This window comes from Rhinolophus ferrumequinum, chromosome 24, assembly GCF_004115265.2.
Source record: "Rhinolophus ferrumequinum isolate MPI-CBG mRhiFer1 chromosome 24, mRhiFer1_v1.p, whole genome shotgun sequence".
In the NCBI taxonomy this organism is placed as follows: domain Eukaryota; kingdom Metazoa; phylum Chordata; class Mammalia; order Chiroptera; family Rhinolophidae; genus Rhinolophus; species Rhinolophus ferrumequinum.
Window position 1 is genome coordinate 43427318 of NC_046307.1, and position 19246 is coordinate 43446563.

General features: G+C 48.9%; 1 protein-coding gene across 1 annotated transcript in view; it reads left to right on the forward strand.

The window, feature by feature from the left end:
- The first annotated feature begins 1747 nt into the window (after window positions 1–1747).
- Window positions 1748–19246, forward strand: part of SNX8 (sorting nexin 8) — a 35519-nt gene continuing 18020 nt past the window's right edge. The window contains exon 1 of the mRNA XM_033096000.1: window positions 1748–1861. Within this exon, the coding sequence (XP_032951891.1) occupies window positions 1768–1861 (94 nt within the window). The 5' untranslated portion in view covers window positions 1748–1767. The remainder of the gene's footprint in view (window positions 1862–19246) is intronic.

A 19246-nucleotide genomic window follows, 5' to 3' on the forward strand; every position in this document is an offset into this window, starting at 1 on the left:
GTTCTGCTCCTTCATTCAATTCCAACAGGAACCCGGAGGGCGGGGACCTCACCTGGTTGTCCTCATGTTCCCTCTCTCACCCTCCTCTCCTACTGCCACACAAAACTCGGTACCTGATAAGGCCCAGGAAATGTTTATGAGACTAAACAACCTTCTCAGCTTAGAGCACTGGTCTTCCACCCAGACTGCATATCAGAGGTTTTAAAAAAATATCCCAAGTCGGGGCCACACTCCAGACAGAGAAAAGCAGCACTTTCGGGGTGGGCTCCACGCAGCGTATCTGAACATTTTCCAGGTGATTAGAAAGTGTAGCCAAGACCCAGAACCACTGAACTCGAGGCTGTGTGACTGTATGTCAGGGGTGTTCAAATAAAATACTGATGTGCTACTTTTCTTGAATAATGTCTAATTTAAACTTGAATAATGCTTTACAGTTTCCAAAGTGCTATGAACTTTTAACATTTAATAGAGCTCTTGTAATCTACTGGGGGATAGAGATATGCAGCAAATAATACCAGGAAGTCAGCTGTGTGTGTGTGTATGTGTGTGTGTGTGTGTGTGTGTCTAGGAAGGGAAGAGATGTGGAGTCGGGGAAAGTGCTGAGCTCATCATTTGATGCGGCAGCCACTGAAAGGAAGCCCAGGGTGGCGGAAGGAAGCAGCATGAGATGGGTGTGTGTGTGTGTGTGACAGGATCCTGCAGTGTCCCCCTGTGACTTGGGAAAGCTGTATGTGCCCATCTGGAGAAGGGGGACAGCACTTCCTGGGTTATGGGGTGGGGCATCATTGACTGCCAGATCACATGGATGTCCTAAGTGTGGTACAGTGACTGAGCAGGGGCCAGAGGCCAGAGCAAGGGGAATTAACTACTTGGAGACCCTTCCTAGAGCCCAGGCGGGGGTCTGGGCTCTTGAATGTTGTAACAACTCCTTGGGCATTGGTTGGCACCAGTATGAGGAGGTCCAGATCCTTATTTTGGAAAGGAGGCCTCTCCCTGGTGGAGCCCTACCAATAGCCCCAGCTTCCTCTTCTGCCATTTGTCTCTGTGTCTCTCCCAACACTTTTAGCTCCAGGAAGACCACCGCGTTTGCAGCTGCTGGGATCTGCTTCCTCCTCATTTCTCCAGCATCAGCTCAGGCTCTACCCCATCCAGGGTCCCTTCCCTCTGCAGGGCTGCGGGTGCTCCCGCAGCCTTGCTTGGGAACAGCCAGGGCACTTCCTCCACTCGGTCCCTTTCCGTCCTCCATATCGGAGAAGGTACCCATGCATCTTTGTATTCTCAGCGCCCCCCTGCCTGACGCCCAAGGGGAGCCAGTAGACTGTGAGTGAGTGGGTGGAAAGCAAACGAATGAATGAGCGGCTGAGTGCGGATGAATGAATGAGGGTGAATGAGATAATGCGGGATGGAGTGCGTGAATGAGCAAGTGAGTGCGAGACAGTTGCGTGCGTGGGTAGACAAATGAGGAAGTGGCGAGCGGGCGTGTGAATGAACGAATGAATGAGTGGGCGGGTGACTCAGTGAGGGCAGGTGGGGAGCGAACGAGTGGGCGACGGATGCGGGCCGCGAACCGCCGGGAAGAGCTGCGCACACACGACAGTCGGAGCGCAGGCACCGGGCACGCGCCTCTCCCGCCCTAGACCGCGTGGCCGGGGCGGGGCCCGAGGGCCCGGGCGTGGGAGTGGGCGTGGCGAGGCGGGAGTGGGCGTGGCGAGGCCGGGCTGCGGCCGGGAGGGCGGGCGCGGAGGAAGTCACGTGGCGCGCGCTCACATGACTGGCGGTGCTATGGACCCGCTGCCCGCGGCGGCAGTCGCGGCCGCAGCTGACGAGGAGGCAGACGAGGAGGCGGATCCACTGGCGGCAGGTAAGGCGGCCCACCTGGGCCTGCTCCCCCGGTAACCCCGGGGCCCTTGGCTCACTTCCTGCCCCCGGCGCCCCGCGCCCTGCCGGGTCCCCTCTCTCACTCCCAGGAGCGCGCGTGGCTCCGCGGGCCGGGGGCTCGGTCTGCTGCTGCGGGTCGGGGGACCCCAGCACCTGTCCAGGTTTGCGCCTCGCCGCGAGCTCCTGTCCGCGTCTCCCCGGGATGGTCCAGACCCCTGAGGTCAGGGGGCCCGCCCGCCTCACGCTTCCTGCGGTGCCTCGCTGTCCTTCTGCGTGGGGCACATCCCCTGGACCTGCGGGGCTTCGGACAAGTAATTTGGCCGCTCAGGACTTTTGTGTTCTCATCAGTAAAGCGGGCACATTGTATGTAAGTGCTTTTCTTAATAGGTGAGCGTAAAAAGTTTGCAGGAGGCTTGGTTTTTCTAGGATGCTCTTATTTACGTGTTCCCCCCCAGTCCTCTAACTGCAGAATAGGTGTAGGTGGGTGTTGGTGTGACTTACTGTTTCTTCTTGGAAGGGGAGCATAAAGGTGGGAGACTCCTCCTGGGAGTCTGCCTGGTGTCCCTGAGGAGGCCACGCTCAAAGTGAGACCCCGGGGGCTCTCCGTTTATTCATTAGGACGAGAAGGGAGGCGGGAGTGGGGATGAAGCTGCTGGGGTAGGGGAAGGGGAGGGGGTGGTCGTTGGATTGGTCTCATTGATAGAAAGACCTTGGGTGAGACTGAGTCTAGACAGCTGCCCCCACCGCCGCTTGGTCTTTAGTTATTTTTCCCTTGGAGCCGTGTAAGGGGAAAGCATGTGATGGCTCTCACGTCGCTTAGAACGTTGTGTTCAAGAGGTCCCCCGTTTGAGCCCACCTATATCAGGGTGCCAGACTAGACCCCTTGGCTGGGTTGCACTTGGAAATGGGGGATGGTGGTTGGGTGGGAATACTCCTTCCCCTGGATGGCAAAGCAGTTCAGAGTCGCTGGATGTGGGGTCCCAGGGGTCTCTGCAGGCATAGGGGCTGCTCTAGCTGTTTCCTGCAGGACTCACCCGACAGCTGCCTTGTAGAGTCATTCCCCGTCAGGACAAGCTCTCTGAGACTGCCCTCCCTGGACTTCCTTGGACTTCGCACGAAGTTGGCCTTCCTGGGGCCACGGTGATTTTAGGCGTGCTCATGGTATGGCAGTGCTGACATGTCTCAATTTACAGAGCGCTTTCCTGCAGCCTGGGGAGCCTCAAAGTGGGGCGCACGCAGGCACAGCGGATGTGGCCTGTCATTTCAGTCCATTTAAAACCTTTCACCCAACCTGCGAGCCAGCAAAGCGGCAGAGCAGACCTTGTTTGTTTACACTGGGAAAACTAAGCCCAGAGCCGACTGGCTTGCCCAAAGTGGGCACGTTAAGGGGTGTGTCCTGCTGGGGGTCGAGGCGAGGTGGGCTGAAGTCAGAAATCCTGAGCCTTTGAGAGTGAGTTTATCCAGGGATGATATGTGTGTATCTCACACTTGAGCAAAGATCGGTTTTGACTTGTTGAAGATGTAATTGTGGCTTCTCCTCTTTGGTGTCGTGTGCACACAGCCAGCGCCCACCGTGACTATTAATTGTGGGGCCCATGAGCTCTAGGTCTTTGTGGTGCCTTTGGGACTGTCAGAAAAAAACCTCTGTGTTCACTGTGCTGTTTAGCATTAGGAGTCTTACAATTCTTTGAAGCGTAAGCTGTGAATGGTAACTACTTTTCTAAGAATTTAACTTTCAATTATGCAATTCATGGACAAACACGTTTTCTTAAAAAAATAAAAAAACACCCATTATAGATTAAGTTAAAATCTCCCTCCAACTGCAGCCACCCCTCTTTACCAGGGGACACCATTGTTACCAGTTTGGGATAGATCATCTCAGTTCTGTTTTTATGTTTTATGCGTATGTGTACTCAGAAAATATACACCTCCTTTTGCAATACCACCCGTGTGTCCCTAGGGTAGAGTATTAGTTTCCTACTGCTGCTGTAACAAATTACCACACATTTAGTGGCTGAAACAACACAAATGAATCACCTCCCAGCTCTGGAGTTCAATAGTTGAAAAAGGTTTCCCTTGGCTAGAATACAGGTGTGGCCAGGGCTTGTTTTCCTTCTGGAGGCCCTAGGGGGGAATCTGTTTCCTGGTGTTTTCCAGTTTCCAGCAGCCTCTCGAATTCCTTGGCTGATGGTGCCCTTTCTCCAGCACCCCGGAGCCACATCTTTCTCATGCTGTCATGGCTCTGGTTCTCCCCTTGTCCCACTTGGAAGAACCCCTGGGGTTACATTGGGCCCACCTGCACAATCCACAGCTGTCGCCCTGGTTTCAGGTTGGGGATTAACAACCTGAATTTCATATGCAACTGTCATTCCCCCATGTAACCTAACAGTCACAGGTTCTGGGGGTTAGCACGTGGATATCTTTGGGGAGCCATTATTCTGCCGACCTGTAGTAGATGCCCTGGGAGTGGAATTGCTGGGTCGTAGGGTTTGCACACTCTGTTTAACAGGTACTGACCGCACATGCTCTGTGGAGGCTGTTGCCAATTTGTACATAAAACAGCAACAATTTGTACATAAAACAGCGACGCAGTGAAAGCAGCCTTTCCCCATAACCTCACCAACACGAAATACCAACTTTGTACACTCTCTTCAGGCTTAAAAAAATTAAGGAAGTGTTTCACTTTTGTTTTAATTTGTATGTCCTTGATTATCAGTGAGGTTTAGTTTCTTGTAATATTATTTTCACCTTGGGTGGCCTGTCTGAACTGACTGTTCACATCTTTTGCCCATTTTCTTATAGGATTGTCTTTTTTCTTCGTGACTTGTAGCAATCCTTTTTTGTATTTTGGACAGAAACCCTTTGTGGATTTTATATTGAAATTATAACTATTGAAATAGCTGACTGACCAGAACACTGTGTTCCTTGACTGGGAAGGATGAAAGTTTATTTCAGGGCCTGTTTTGATGTTATAAAGCTTAGTGATTGTGACTTAAAATAAGAATGGCAGAGAATGATCCCAGATAATAAAAAGCTGAAAGAGTTCATTACCGTCAAACCAGTATTACAAGAAATGTGAAAGGGACTTCTTTAAGAAAAAGAAGAAGGAATAAAATAACAAAAAATATGAATAAGAAAATATCACAAAGGAAAACAATTCTCACTGACAAAGGCAAAACATAATAAAAGCAGTGGCTCATCCAACACGAAAGCTAGGACAAAGGTTGAAGGGCAAAAGCAGGAAGATCATGTGTCATTACAACAGTAAATCAAGGGATACACACACAAGAAGTAAAAAAAAAAAATGACACAAATATGAAGGGGGTGCGTAAAAATGGTAGTGATTTCATGATGTGTTGAACTTAAATGAACAGCAACTGAAAATAGACGACTGTAAACATAGCGTGGTGTGTATGAAGCACATAGTTACCACAAACCACAAATCTACCTGACATACAAGAAATAAAGAGAAAGGAACCAAGCACCACACCACGGAAAGTCATCAACATGCAAGAGAAGAGAGCAGCAGAATAAGAAAGGAACAGAGAAGAACTACAAAAACAGTCAGAAAACAATAAAATCAAGAATTACTATCATAACTATCAATAATTAGTTTAAATGTAAATGGATTAAATGCTCCAATCACAAGATGAATAGACAGCGGGCGGCCGGGTAGCTCCATTGGTCAGAGCGCGGTGCTCTTAACAACAGTTCGATCCCCACATGGGCCACTGTGAGCTGCGCCCTCCACAGCTAGACTGAAACAACTACTTGACTTGGAGCTGATGGGTCCTGGAAACACTCACTTAAATAAGTAAAAGTTAAAAAAAAAAAAAGATGAATGGATAAAGAAGAGGTGGTACATATAGGCAATGGAATATTACTTGGCCATAAAAAAAATTGTGTCCTACCATTTGTGACAATGTGATGGACCAAGAGGGCATTATGCTCAGTGAAATAGGTTGGACAGAGAGACAAATGCTATATGATTTCACTTATACGTGGAATCTAAAAGCAAAATAAACAAAACAGAAACAAGCTCATAGATTGCAGAGAACAAACTAATGGTTGCCAGAGGGGAGGGGGGTTGGGGAGCAGGGTGGAAAAGGTGAAGGGATTAAGAAGTACAATTGGTAGTTACAAAACCGTCATGGGGACGGAAAGTACAGCATAGGGAATATGCAATAACATTGTGATAACTATATGTGGTGTCAGGCGGGTGCAAGGCTTATTGGGGGATCACTTTGTAAGTTATAAATGTCTAACCACTATGCTGTACACCTGAAACTAGTATAACATTGAATATCAACTGTAATTGAAAAATAAAGAGTAAAAAATAAAAGAATGGCCAAGAATGTGTGTGATGTGTGCTTGATTGTCTAGCCTGATTTTTTTGGATTGCATCGTGCACTGATAAAATATGTGCAGGTTTCCACTGTGTACCCCAGCCCGAGCTGGCTGCCCTGCCATCCTGTGGGCCTACACTTGGCCTTTACTTCTGTAGAGCAGCCCATTCTGTGGCTTTCCATTCATTCCATCTGGCTTCCTCCACCAGACCCACTTGTCTTTGCAAACCCTGGGGATGCTTCCTGGTTGTCTGTGGGAGGGTGGTGGGGGATAGGGTAGTAGGGGGGTGGTCTGGAGGGTGTCAAGTCAGAACTGCCTGTCACACAGCCCCCGCCCCGTCTGCATGCCTGGGTGGTCTCTATGCCCTGTGTGCTCCAGCTACCATCTCTGGCCCGCTGCTCTGCCTGTACACATGTCAGAATTCACCGAGCTGTCACTTAAGATGTATGCATTGGGCTGTGATTGAATTATACCTCAAAGCGGTGTTTGCATTCAGGTAAAAGACCTTCCTGACCATCCTCCTCCCTCTCTTACGCACATTTCCCTTTTGAACTCCTCACGGGCACAGACTGTTACCATCTTTTTTTTTGTTATCATCTTTACATCCATTATCTAGAACAGTATCTGCCACGTAGAAAGGGCTGCAATGTTTGAATAGAATTGCATTTTAATCACAAGTTTTTTAGGGTAGTATCACCTTGTCATTTGGTAACAATGGTGGCTATGTGAATATTAAGTGTGTGTTACTGGGCTGTACAGTCTCTCTGCCACACACACACTATTTGCAAGGTAAAATGTGTCAATTTGAAGAAAGAGGAACTAACTGAAGCACTATTACGTAGAATAGATTTTGGCAGAATTTGTGGTTAGCAAGAAACTGATGTTCCGTGTGGGGAATTCTGGTTTGGTGTGTGTTGTCCTTCCTAAGAAAAACGCAGCACAAAGAGATGTTTTGCCCATCATGTTTGCTGGGGTGGCGGCGAGAAACTGGAGTGGGGAATCGAGGGCAGATGTGTGCAGCTGTGTGGGTTAAGGGGAGCCCACCCTGTGACTGATGCCTCGGGGGGTGCAGGTGGGAGGCCACCCCATGGGACGCGGGGATCACGGAGCCCCCTGAAGAACTGTAGTGTTTTTGTCCTTTGCCTATTTTTGTTACAGACTCCTCACGAAACCATAGCCAGGCTTAGGGTAAACGTGTGTGAGAATTTCAGGGTTACAATGTCACGTGGGCCGGCGGACTCAGCAGGCTCAGGTAGGTGTTCTGTTAGTTAAGCTCGGAGGGTTGGAGGCTACACTTCCGGCCGTTCCGTTCTCGCTGGCTGGCTTGGAGGAGAACGCGCTTGCTGTGGGTGTGTGTGGAGCAGGTGTTTGGGGCGTCTTTCAGCACTCTTCAGCAGCCTGGAGTATGTCTGCTGAGCAAGTACAAAGTGAAGTTCTGTGCTGCTTGGGTAATTCCAGGGAAGCTGGGTAGGGACTGGAGAAAGTGGTGGGTAGCACTGCCTCCGAGAAGGACACTTACAGTATTTTCCAAGTATCGTCCCTACCGATTTGTGCTGGCCGAGTTGTCTCCTAAGACGTCTTAGGAAGGAGGTGTAATCAAGCCCATGCAATTTCCTTTGGATGTGAATCGACGCTTTGAGGAGTGTTGTTTGTTACATAAGTAATATGACCATCAGTACATTTGATAATAGAGAAGTCAACCATAATTCCATCTCTCTTACGCAACCACTGTATTTCAGTGCATTTCCCTTTTCGTGTGCATGTGCTTTTGGCAGAGCTCTCCTCATAGTGTATTTACACTGTGTGCCTTTTCTACACTGCTCAAAACAGCTTTCATAATGTTCTGTGTAATGTCTGCATAAGAATGCATGGAGGAACGTAACACACGTGCTTCTAAAGTGCTAATGTCATAAATAAGAGTCGGAAAAAAGTGTCAAAGATACGCTTGCCACATGTTTTCCAGAATATGATTCTTTCATGACATCAGAATTAGAAATTGTCCTGATGCGTGTGTTTGGTGGCAGTCTCTGTCCCCTAAAGTCGTTCCCCAGCCTGGAGGTATCCGCTGTTACCAGCTATGCGTGTGAATCAGTTTTAATAGCACAGTTTTTAGGCGTGGAGCTAGGGAGGTGTCCTTAGGTGATCTTTGAGATGTCCTGCTCAGTGGCTTTTGCAGATACAACAACTGAGTCTCTTCACCCTCCACTGAGGATGTTGACAGAAGCCAGAGAAAATACTGTGTGGCCCCAATGTGTGTAAAGTTCAAGAACATGCAGAATCACCCAGGTGCTAGAACTGTGTAATGGGCGGGGGCGGTACCACGACAACAAGGCTGTGGTCCCCTCTGGTAGGGGAGGGGTTTCAAGCTCCAGGGGAGACAGGACAAGGAGGCTTCCAGGATGCTGGTGGTCCTTTAATGTTTGACTTGGATGGGGGTACCCCGCGTTTGGTATGTAATTTGTTAAAGTGTCCAGACATTTGTGACCTACAAAGTTATCCCTTTGTGTATGTGTACTGTACGTTTCACAGTAGAGAATGTCGTGGAAAGCCCAAATCCTGTTATAGTAAGTGGACTTGCCAACAACACAGCTTGGCCAGCAGAGGTGGGTGCAAAGGGTCTTGTTTTAAAATAGCTTTGTAGGAATCTGGGGCTCTCTTTGTTGCCACTCTCTAGTTAATATTGGAGGGATATTTATAGTGAAATACATGTTTCATCCCTCTTAGTGGAGACTCCTACACTTAATCAACAGGAGACCCCCTGTTTCTGATGTCCATCTGAGTGTTGTTGGCGCTGGCCCAGGGCACCCATCCGTCCAGCTGTCTCAGGGCCCCTGGCACCAGCCGGAAGCAGGACCCAGGGCCCGGGTGCCTCTGGCTTCTGCATTGCAGCAGGAAGGATGTCTGGGAGCCTCGCCTGCTATTACAGTATCTCTTTGGCAGAGGCCATCTCCTGTAGAGGACAGTCAGGGGACACTCACTTTTAGCACAGTTAATTATCTGTAGGACCAGGATTTCACCTCCCAACTCTTGAGAAATTCCAGCCCAGGCTGGTGGTGGGTCGGCCTTCCCAGAAGAGGCCCCCACTGCGGCCTTGTGCCCAAAGGGGATGGAGGATTACGCTTTCAGCCCCTGAGAGTCTGAGGACGGTCTGCAGGTGTGGTGGCTTGTGCGGTGCTAGTCTTCCTTCTTACACAGGGAGGTGGGGAGTCACGGAAGTCTGTAGAAGTTTGACTTGTGCCCCTGAGACGACTGTGTAATGCGTGTCAAGCATCCCGCCTCCTGCCTGCTCGGTGGAAGAGATTGCCAGGTGGGGCGGGCGCTGCAGAGTACAGTGGTGGGGCGGCCGTGCTGGTAACTACGGAAGCCTTTTGGAGCACTGGCTGTGTGCCTCGTGCATAAAAGACAGTCCTCATAGCATCCCGTGAAGGAAGTGGTCTTATCAGCCCTACTGCAAATGGGGAAACTGAGGCATGTACCAGTCCCGTCACTTGCTCAGGACCACACGGCTAGTAAATGGCACAGCTGGGTTCACACGCAGGTGTCTGACTTCAGTTAGGAAGTGGTCGGTGTTGTCCCTTTGCTGCTGTCACTCATCGGAACCTCGCTTACGGGTTCCCGTATCAGCCATTCCTGGACACGGAGCTGCCCCCTTCGATGGCTTTCTCACAGTGGGGTGGTTAGATGTGATGACTCTCCTCACCAGCACCACCTCAGACCACTGTGCTGTGTCGTCACTCTTTTCAGAAAGGGAGTGCCCTTTACCATGACGAAGGGGCCGTAATGAGAGACCTGTGGACCCGAGTGTGTGCCCTAGGGGCCTGGGGGAGCTGTTTACCTGCCTCATTTGAGTGTGGGTTTACACTCCACACCATGTCTACAGAAAACATTTGGTGCAATCTGGGGATCTGGGTGTCAGGCCGAGTTTGTTTCCAGTCGAGTTCAGGGTCACAGCTCTCACACAACACATCGCTTCGCTAACTCAGTGGAGCACAGGCTGAGTTCCCTTGTCTAATGACCCTAGTTAACTGACTTGGGAGTTTTGGGGCGTACAGGACCCAGGTGAGGGTCTCTTCTTCATTGCATGGAAAACCAGGCCTCCGAATCCAGGGCGGATTTAGTTGTGGGGGGAAAATGACTACATGTTTTTCTTACTGTGACATTTTTCACAGTTCCTAATTTGCTCCTGCCAGTTTCCAAGGTGTTACGTTTTGTGGTCAGTTAACTGCATTGCTGGGTGTCTAAGCCTCAGGTAGCTGCATGGCAGGGTCCCTGTGACCCTGTCCACAGGTCAGTAAATGCTTGTTTAAATGGATTTAATTGTATCTCACGTGGCTCCTAACACTGGGTGACTGCTTCAGACTTTACTATAATAGAAGGAACCAATTTGGTTGCGAATGCAGCTTTTCCGTTTAGTCTTCACTGGGATCGAGACACTTAGTCCTGTCAGCTATTTTGGAATATTTTCACTTTCATGTCCAAAGATCATAGAAAGCCTGAGTCACTTTCAGACTGAACCAAGCAGACCCAGGATGAGAGTTTTAAAGTAAGAACAAAAACCAAAAACACGAGGATTGTTTTTTTTAACTTTTACTTCCTTTGTAAATTATTCCAAGATTCCCCAGATTAGTTAAAATAGTATTTCTTTTAAACTTTGGAAAAAGTCCTTGGGCCTCCCCACATATAAGCATTCCAACACGAGAGACCCTGGAGGCTTTCTGAGGAACTGACTCGTTGAATGGGCCCTTTCAGAAGCAGGGTCTGGACGATTGATGGGGAAGCAGCCGCGTGGGCCCCTCTGCTGCTTCCTCTCGCTCCACTGTGAGTCAGAGGAAATCATCTGACAGGTGTTGGTTTTCACCCTTGACTTCAGGTTTTCTGACGTCTTATGGAAACAAGCCAGTGGTGTTGTCCCTTGCCTTGGTCATTGGGATACTATCTGCGAACAAAATAGAGGCCTGCCGTCCTGGAGCCGTGGTTCTCGCACTGGGACATGGACAGCGTCCAGTGGACATAATGAATAAATGACAGGCGTTAGAGCGCTGTGGCGAGAGGTGGCGATGCAAGCTGCACTGGTCACTGAGTAAATGTCACCGAGAGAGTGAAGTTTGCACTAAGATTCAAGGGAGATGAAGGAGTCGGTCAGGAGGGTATCTGGGGAAGGAGTGTCCCCGGCAGCCGGGAGCAGGGACATCGGTACTAAGGCAGGTGCGTGCTCTGCTCTGTTCCGGGAGCAGCCAGGAAGCCAGCGTGCTGAGGAGCAGGGAACGCAGGGGAGCGTTTGCTGGCTGAAAGGATGAAAGAACATTCTGGGGTGGCAGTGGGTTTGAGGAAGCCTCGCGTTAAATGATTGTCCTTCCGACCCTCGATTAGGGAGACATACATTTTTAGTTTTTTCTCTTTTTGTTGCCACTAGGTGACCACATAGCTCTCCGAAGAGAGTTTCTGAGGAAGGTCTTCCTCACACGTGTCTGTCAGTGATGTAGGATTGTCTGTGTGGAAATAGAAAAGCCATTTGGGGACGTGTCTGTTAACAGGAAAAGATGGAATTCTCTAGGAATTGATTCTAAGGACTGGATTAAAAATACATCAAAATAGCTTGTGAATGAGGGTATTATTCATCATGCTGTTTATAATAGCAGGAAACAGTTAGTAGGAGAAAGGCTGAATGATTTTCAGTTCCGTACCTAAGATATCATACAGTCAGTGCAGAGAAGTCTTACTGCAGCTCAGGCACATGGAACAGTGGTTGTGGTGTAAAAGGGAAAAATCAGCATAAAGTGGTGAATTAATTGCAACCGTGTTAAAGGGGTGAAGGGCTACAGGATGGCGAGGGGAAACGGACAGAAAATACTGAGTGTTGGCCAGCGTGTGAGGCAGCGGGAACCCTCGCTGATGGAGTGTAAATGAACTCAGTCAGCTTGGAAAACTGGAAATATTTCCTAAGCTGAACATATGAAACCCTGGGATCTAGCACTTTCCCTCTTAGGCGTGTGCCCAGCAGGAATGTGTATACGTGTCCACGAAAAGACACATGCTAAAATGTTCAGGGCAGCACTGCATGTAACAGGAAAACCCTGGAAACTACCCAGACGCCCAGCAGCCACAGAATGAATAGCTAGATTGTGGCCTCATCACACATGGGTCCTGGCAATGAGAATGGACTGACTGCGTGCCGCTCCGTGCAGGCACACGTGTGGGCGGCACAGGCACGTTGAGGGGAAGAAGTCAGAAACAGAGGAACTCACGGTTTGAGTCCACTTAGGTACATAGAAACAGGCAAAGATGACCTGTGGTGATACAAGTCAGTGGTCACCCTTGGGGCGGGAGCCAAGTGAAAGGGACATGAGGGGTGTGGGGCGCTCCTGATGTGGTGTTTCTTCTGGGTCCTGTTACACTGGTGTGTAAATTCACTGAGCAGAACAGTTTTGATATGTACGCTGTTCTGTATGCTCTATTGCACTATACAAAAGTTTTAAAAGCCAATGGGAGAAAGAAAACAGTTACATGTTTCCTAGATATAATTAAGTATAATATTTGCATGCATTTTATGGGTACTTATGCAGTGAAAAGGCAGAGACCTGCCTGGAAGTGATATCCGTCAGATTTACGACACTGGATCCTTTGAATGGGGGGTGGGGATGCAGAGGGCGACTCGGGGACAGTTTAGATGTTTTTCAGAAACAATGGTGCAGAGTGTCATCTTCAGGGAAATCTCACGGGTTCTTCAATTGTCCATCCTTTCATGGATGTTTTGAATATTTACAATTAAACCAAATGTAAATGTTTTTAAAAGATATATAAGGAGAGTGAACGGGAGCAAAACAGTCTCATAGTGATTATTTGAGTGGTAGGCGCTTAGGAGGTTCTTGGCTTCACAGAAAAGTTTAAAGAAAAATGTGGTCGTGCCGAAACATGCTTGATACTGAAAAAAATCGTCTGTTATAACCTTATCTGTGCGAGAGTAATGTGCAAAATTGTAGGGTCAGAGTGAGTTTCCTTATTTCAAAATATTGTAATGTTACATGAAATAAGTTACTAAAAGAAAAAGAAGCCTTACGTTTCATGAAATTGAGGCCAGAAAAGCTCGTGTTTCCTTGAGTTCCTGAGTGAGTTAGGGACAATCAAAGGACTGACGCGTGACGGGTCACGTTGTAAGGAGCGCTGTCTGCAGATAAGAGAGACAGCCCGGTTTGGCGCCGCGTGGGGGGCGTGCCTGCTGTCCCCTAGCCAGCCAGCTGCTGAATTCTGTTTCTGAGGTCACGGCCACACTGGGGGCAAGGGACCTTCTGTTTCCACTTCCTGAGAGCTGTGTGTTGACTTCAGAAGGACGGTAGCTTATAGACGTGTTCTAATCAAAGGCAGAAACCGGTTCATGAGCCTGAGCAGGAACACTGATGTTGAAAATTTGGAACAGCTACTGACCCCATTTCATGTTGTTTTGGTGGGAAAGTTGTAGTGTGACAGGTGGTCCTTCATTCCCCTAGCTGGTGAACAAACACAAGCAGCGTTAACGTGCACCTGGGTTTTGTTAGATTTGGGGCATGGATCTGGCCGAGGCACTGTGTTCCTTCCCTCTGCTCGCCCGGTGACAATGGTTCTCAAACTGTGGCCCCTGGGCCAGCAGCCTCACCTGGGAACTCGATAGAAATTCAGACTCAGTCCCTACCCAAGACTCTGGGGGTGGGGCCTAGCAGTCGGGTTTTCTTTTTTCTTTTTTTTTTTAATTGTAAAATACACATAAAATAAACTTACCCATTTTTAGGTGTGTGGTTTAGTGGCATTAGGTGCATTCACACTGCTAAATAACCATCACCACCGTCATCTCCAGAACTTTCTCATCTTCCCGAACTGACACTGTCCCATTCATCCCTAACTCCCTGTTTCCCCTCCTCCAGCCCAGGCACCACCGTCTACTTCCTGTCTCTGTGAATGTGACCCCTAGGTCCTCCTGTCAGTGGGATCACACAGTGTGTCCTTTGTGACTGGCTGGTTTCATCAGCACAGTGTCCTCAGGGTCCGTCCACGCTGGCAGGTGTCAGTGTCCTCCCTTGTACGGCCGAGTAACGTCCACTGTGAGGAGGGACTGCATTTGTCTGTCATTCACCCGTCAGTGGACACCGGGCTGCTCCCACCTGTTGGCTGCTGTGCACAGCGTTGCTGTGGATGTGGGGTGCAGACATCTCCTTGAGTTCCCACTTTCAGTTCTTTTGGGCCCAGACCCGGAGGTGGGATCGCTGGGTCACATGGTGGCTCTGTGTTGACCTTTTTGAGGACCTGCCAGGCTCCTGCACAGCAGCTGCACAACTGTTCACAGCCTCACAACTGTTCACAGCCGCACCAGCTACACAAGGATTCCGTTTCCTCCACGTGCTGCCAGCAGCCCTCTCCCTCCTTCCTTTTCCTTTGATGGTGCCGTCTTACCGCCTGTGTTTGCACAGCCCTCAGGTGATTCTGAGGACTCAGTCTGGAGGCTTTGGGCCTGTGGTTGTGTCATGTCTCGCTGGTTCTTGCTGTCCACACGTTCTGGTCAACCTGCACCGAGGATGGTGGTCGTGGTACATCTGTGTGGGACTGAACCCTGAACTTGGAGTCCATCAGAAGACACGTTCGATCCCACCCTGCCACTAATGGGGCCATAGGAACCTGCCTCGCTGGCTCCTCAAGGTTTGAAAAGCACTTTACACTGCGTTGGGGGGCTCTCTGCCAGCGGGGAGAACCCAGGGAATGCCTGGGCCGAGTGGAGATGGGGGACCTCACAGTGCTTAGTTCAGCCCCTCTACGGGGGTCAGCATGAATCCTGGGGGTGGCCGCCAGTGAGTGGCTGGCCTGTGCCCACTCTGCGGAGGGTCCCTCAGTCTGTGACTTCTGCATTTGCTAGGATTGGCTTAGATAAGGACACGCGTGACGCTGGGCGAATCCTGTTTCCCAGTGCTTGGGGCTCTGATGAGTAAGAGCCCCAGACGTTAGCACTGACAGACACGTGCAGCTGGACCTCTGGGTGTGAACTGGCAGGCTTGCTGCTGAAAGGCTGTGACGGACGTGTGTGGGCAAGGACCGCGGCTTTGTGTGCATGTGTTTGAAGTTTCATTGCTTCTGATTCATGGGTAGCTGACTTGGAGAAGCACAGGATGTCGGAAAGGAATAAATACTAAATACTGCTCGTTGGTGGCTCCCTTCTCGTGCTGTAGAGAGGCAGAGACATTTACGTGGCTCACGGTGCGTTGGTGGCTGGCTTGGGAGTGACATGGCTCCCCCTCGGCGTGTAGGTTTCTGTGACGCCTGCCGGATCCGATCTGTGGGCCAGCCTGGAGCTGATGGCCCTGAACACGTCACGGGATACTACGTTCTGAATGTTAGTCAGTGGGTTTACAACATCTGTTTGGATGGCAGCAACATAAATCTGGAACAGAGGGAAGGGGTTTCCTGAATGTTTCCTAGTAGCTCGTTGCTTTCAGCTCTGCGGTCTCACGCAGTTCCCACGATGGCCCTTTGTGCAAGGTGGTGTTAACACGAGGCACGCAGCCTGGGGGTCTGAGAGCTACGTCCGTGCCCAGCGTCTCCCGGATGTGAGTGGCATTTCAAGGCCAGGGTCTGGGTTGAGTCTGAACCCCCCTGCAGAGCACTTTTGTGCCCCAAGTATGCATGCAGGGCAGGAATGCTGTTAGATAGGCCCAGATGGTGACGGCCGGGCCCAGGGGCTGGCATCCTGCCCCGTGTTTTTCTCATTATGAGCTCAGAGGTGGTCAGTCACTAGGCCACACAGCGAGAAAATAACAGACTGGATTTCAGCCCCGTCAGTACCCGTCCTCTGTCCCTGGCTTTCTGCACGGGGCTTCCCCCGTGATCTGTTCTAGCTCTGTGGGACAGGGAGGGTGGACGGAGCATCGTCCAGGCACTGGTCTACGGGGCTGCATCAGTTGGCTTGAGAGGGTGTCTGTCCATCTTCTAAGAGTATTGACGCCCTCTCGGTGAACTTCAGTTACTCCGCAGCAGACCAGCTTCTTCCTCGTGTGGCCTACCCTTTCTGCAGGGAGCAGTCCATCACGTGGCACTGCGGCTTGTCTGAAGTGATCCTTTTTCCTTTTAATACATCTTTTTTGGGAATATGGCTGTCCTAGTTTAATTTAGTACATTGATATGTAGAATCGTAGCTTTCTTGTGACTGAAACTTCTCCAGAGAGTTGATTCTTAAGGTGGTTGAGACCAATTAAGGGCGAGAATAGTATCTTTGATTAAAATGTGTCGTTTGAGTTGTGTCTTTTCAATTCTCCTGTGATCAAAGTTCAAATTCTTCAGTAGCAAGAGATCACTTGGTAATCATTACTGAGTTTACATTCTGTGTTGGAATATTATTTCAATCAGGAAAATCATCAAAATTAATACATCCTTACCAGAGCAAACGGTCTTATTTAAAAGTTTTAATAGAGACCTCCGGTACTCCGCCAGCGAGCTCTGCCCCACTGCCTTGCATTTTCCCTCTACTCTTCCATTACTGCTTTAATTTTTTTTTTTTTTTTTTTACATTAAATAGGTGTTTTCTGGTGTACCATTGAATTCCCTTGTCTCAGTTACTGTAGTTTTTACTTTCTTAGTGGTCACCATTGGGAGTTATAGTGAATATTTAGAACAATCTAGCTTGGACTCATACCAGTTTAATTTCAGTCGTTTATGAAGCTGCTCCCGCACACGGTTCCATTCCTTCTCCGCCTCTGCTGTGAGCCTCCTAGACTTACATCTGTGTAAACTGCATGCCCATCAAAACACATTGTAAGTATTGCTTTATACAGTTGCCTTTAAAATCAGCTAGGACTGGAGTTACAAATCCAAATACATTTGCGCTGTCTTTTCTGGTTACTCACGTACTTAGTTACCGTCACTGGTGGTTTTTGTTGCCTCAAGTGGGTTCATGTCTTGTAGGCAAGGTCCCTGGTGAGGAATTCTCTTTTTGCCAGATGTAGACTCCTTGGTTGATCCTTCCGTCGTTGGGCACTTCGCACAGGTTATCCTGCGGCCTTGGCCGCCCTGGTTCCTGGTAAGTCAGCGGTTGACCTCATCGAGGAGACTGCATTCGATGAGTCCCTTCTCTCCTGGTGCTTTCGAGATTTTTCTTTGTCTTTGTACAGTTTGAATGGTTATTATGGTGCGTCTGAGTGTGAACTCTGAATTTATCCTGGTTGGGAGTTTTTTTGAGTTCTTAGATGATTTATATCAAACTTAGGGAAATTCTTGCCATTATTTACTCAGATATTCTTTCTAGCCCTTCCTCCTTTTGGGATTCTCTTGGTGATCATGTGGGTACTCTTGACGGGGATCCACAGGTCTCCGAGGACCTCTTCCTTCATCTTCATTCTTTTCTTTCTGTCCTTTACACTGGGAAATCTCAGCTGACCGATCTGCAAGTCTGCTGATTCTTCTCTGCTCACTCAGCTCTGATGTGGAGCTTCTCGTGAATTTTTCATTTCAGTTATTGAACGTTTCAACTCCGGAATTTTTATCGTGTTCTTTGTTATCGTGTTCTTTGTCTGCCTGTTTATTGATATAACCAATTGGTGACACACTGTTCTCATTGTTTCCTTAGTCCTGTAGAGATGGTTTCCTTTAGTTCTCTGAACGTATGTAAAATAGCTGATTTAAGGTCTTTGTCTGGTAAGTTCAAAGTCTGGGCTTCCTCAAGGAGTTTTCATTGATTGTTTTGTCCCGTGTTTGGCCATACTTTCCTGTTTCTTTGTATGTCTCGTAAACTTTTGTTGGAAATTGGACAATTTAAATAATACAGTGTGGTACCTCTGGAAATCAGATTCCCCCCCAGGTGTTGTTGCTGTTTGTTGTTGTTTATTTAATGACTTTTCTGAACTAATTTTGTAAACTCTCTTGTATGAGCTTCCTATGGCTGCCTTAAGAAAGCACCCCAGATCAGGCGTGAATGGGGGAGGGGCTTAAACCTACAGAAACATGTTGTGTCTCAGTCTGGAGACCAGAAATCTGAAATCCAGGCGTCGGTGGGGTCGTGCTCCCACTGGAGACTGCAGGGGAGGACCTTTCTTGCCCCTCCCAGTGTCTGGCTCTGGCCATCTTTGGGTCCCCAGGCTTGCAGTTGTGGCCCCTCATTCTCTGCTTCCATTGTCCCGTGGACTCCCCATGTGTCTGTGTCTTTGGGTCTTCACGTGTCTTCTCTTATAAGAACTCCCATATGACCTTATTTTTAACTAAATGACTTATTATATCAATAAATGGATCCTGCATTGCCACAAACCTTTGCTCAATTTCCAGTGTTCTGAAAAAGCTGATTCTGACAATTGTTGCCAGTGCTCTTGTTGTTTTTGTAGAGAAGAGGGATTTTGGAGGTCCTTACTCTGCCATTTACTGATGTCAGCCACCGTTTACATACAAAGGGTTTATAGCGATGTCATTTACATGCCATACAAGTCACTTGTGAAGTGGACAGTGCCGTGGTGTTTGTATATTGAGGTGTGCACTCTTCACCATAATCGATTTGAGAGCATTTTACCACCTTGAAAAAAACCCTTTATTCTTCAGCACTCACCCTCCAGCCCCCCCCAGCCTGGCAGGCACTGGTCTGCTTTCTGTTTCCATGGATTTGCTTCTTCCAGACGTTTCATGTGCGTGGGATCGTCCCATACGTGGTCTTTTGCGCCTCTTTCCCTCACTCATCATCATGTTTTCGGGGTTCATCCACGTCTTAGTGTGAACTGTCCTTCATGTGTTGTTATGGCCGAAAAATACTCCATTGCGTGGGTACACCCTTTCATTTCTCCATTCATCAGTGGGACGTTTGGGCTTTTCGTGTGTGGACAGACATTCTCAGTTCTCTGGGGGATATTCCTGGGGGCGGAATGCTGGGTCCCGTGGTAACTCCATGTCTAACATTCTCAGGAGTTGCTGGGCGGTTCTGAAGGCAGCCGCACCATTTACACACCTGCCAGCATATGTGAGGGTTTCCCACATCCCCACCAACTCGTATTATAGTCTTTTAATTTATTTTTTGATTGGAGCCGTCATA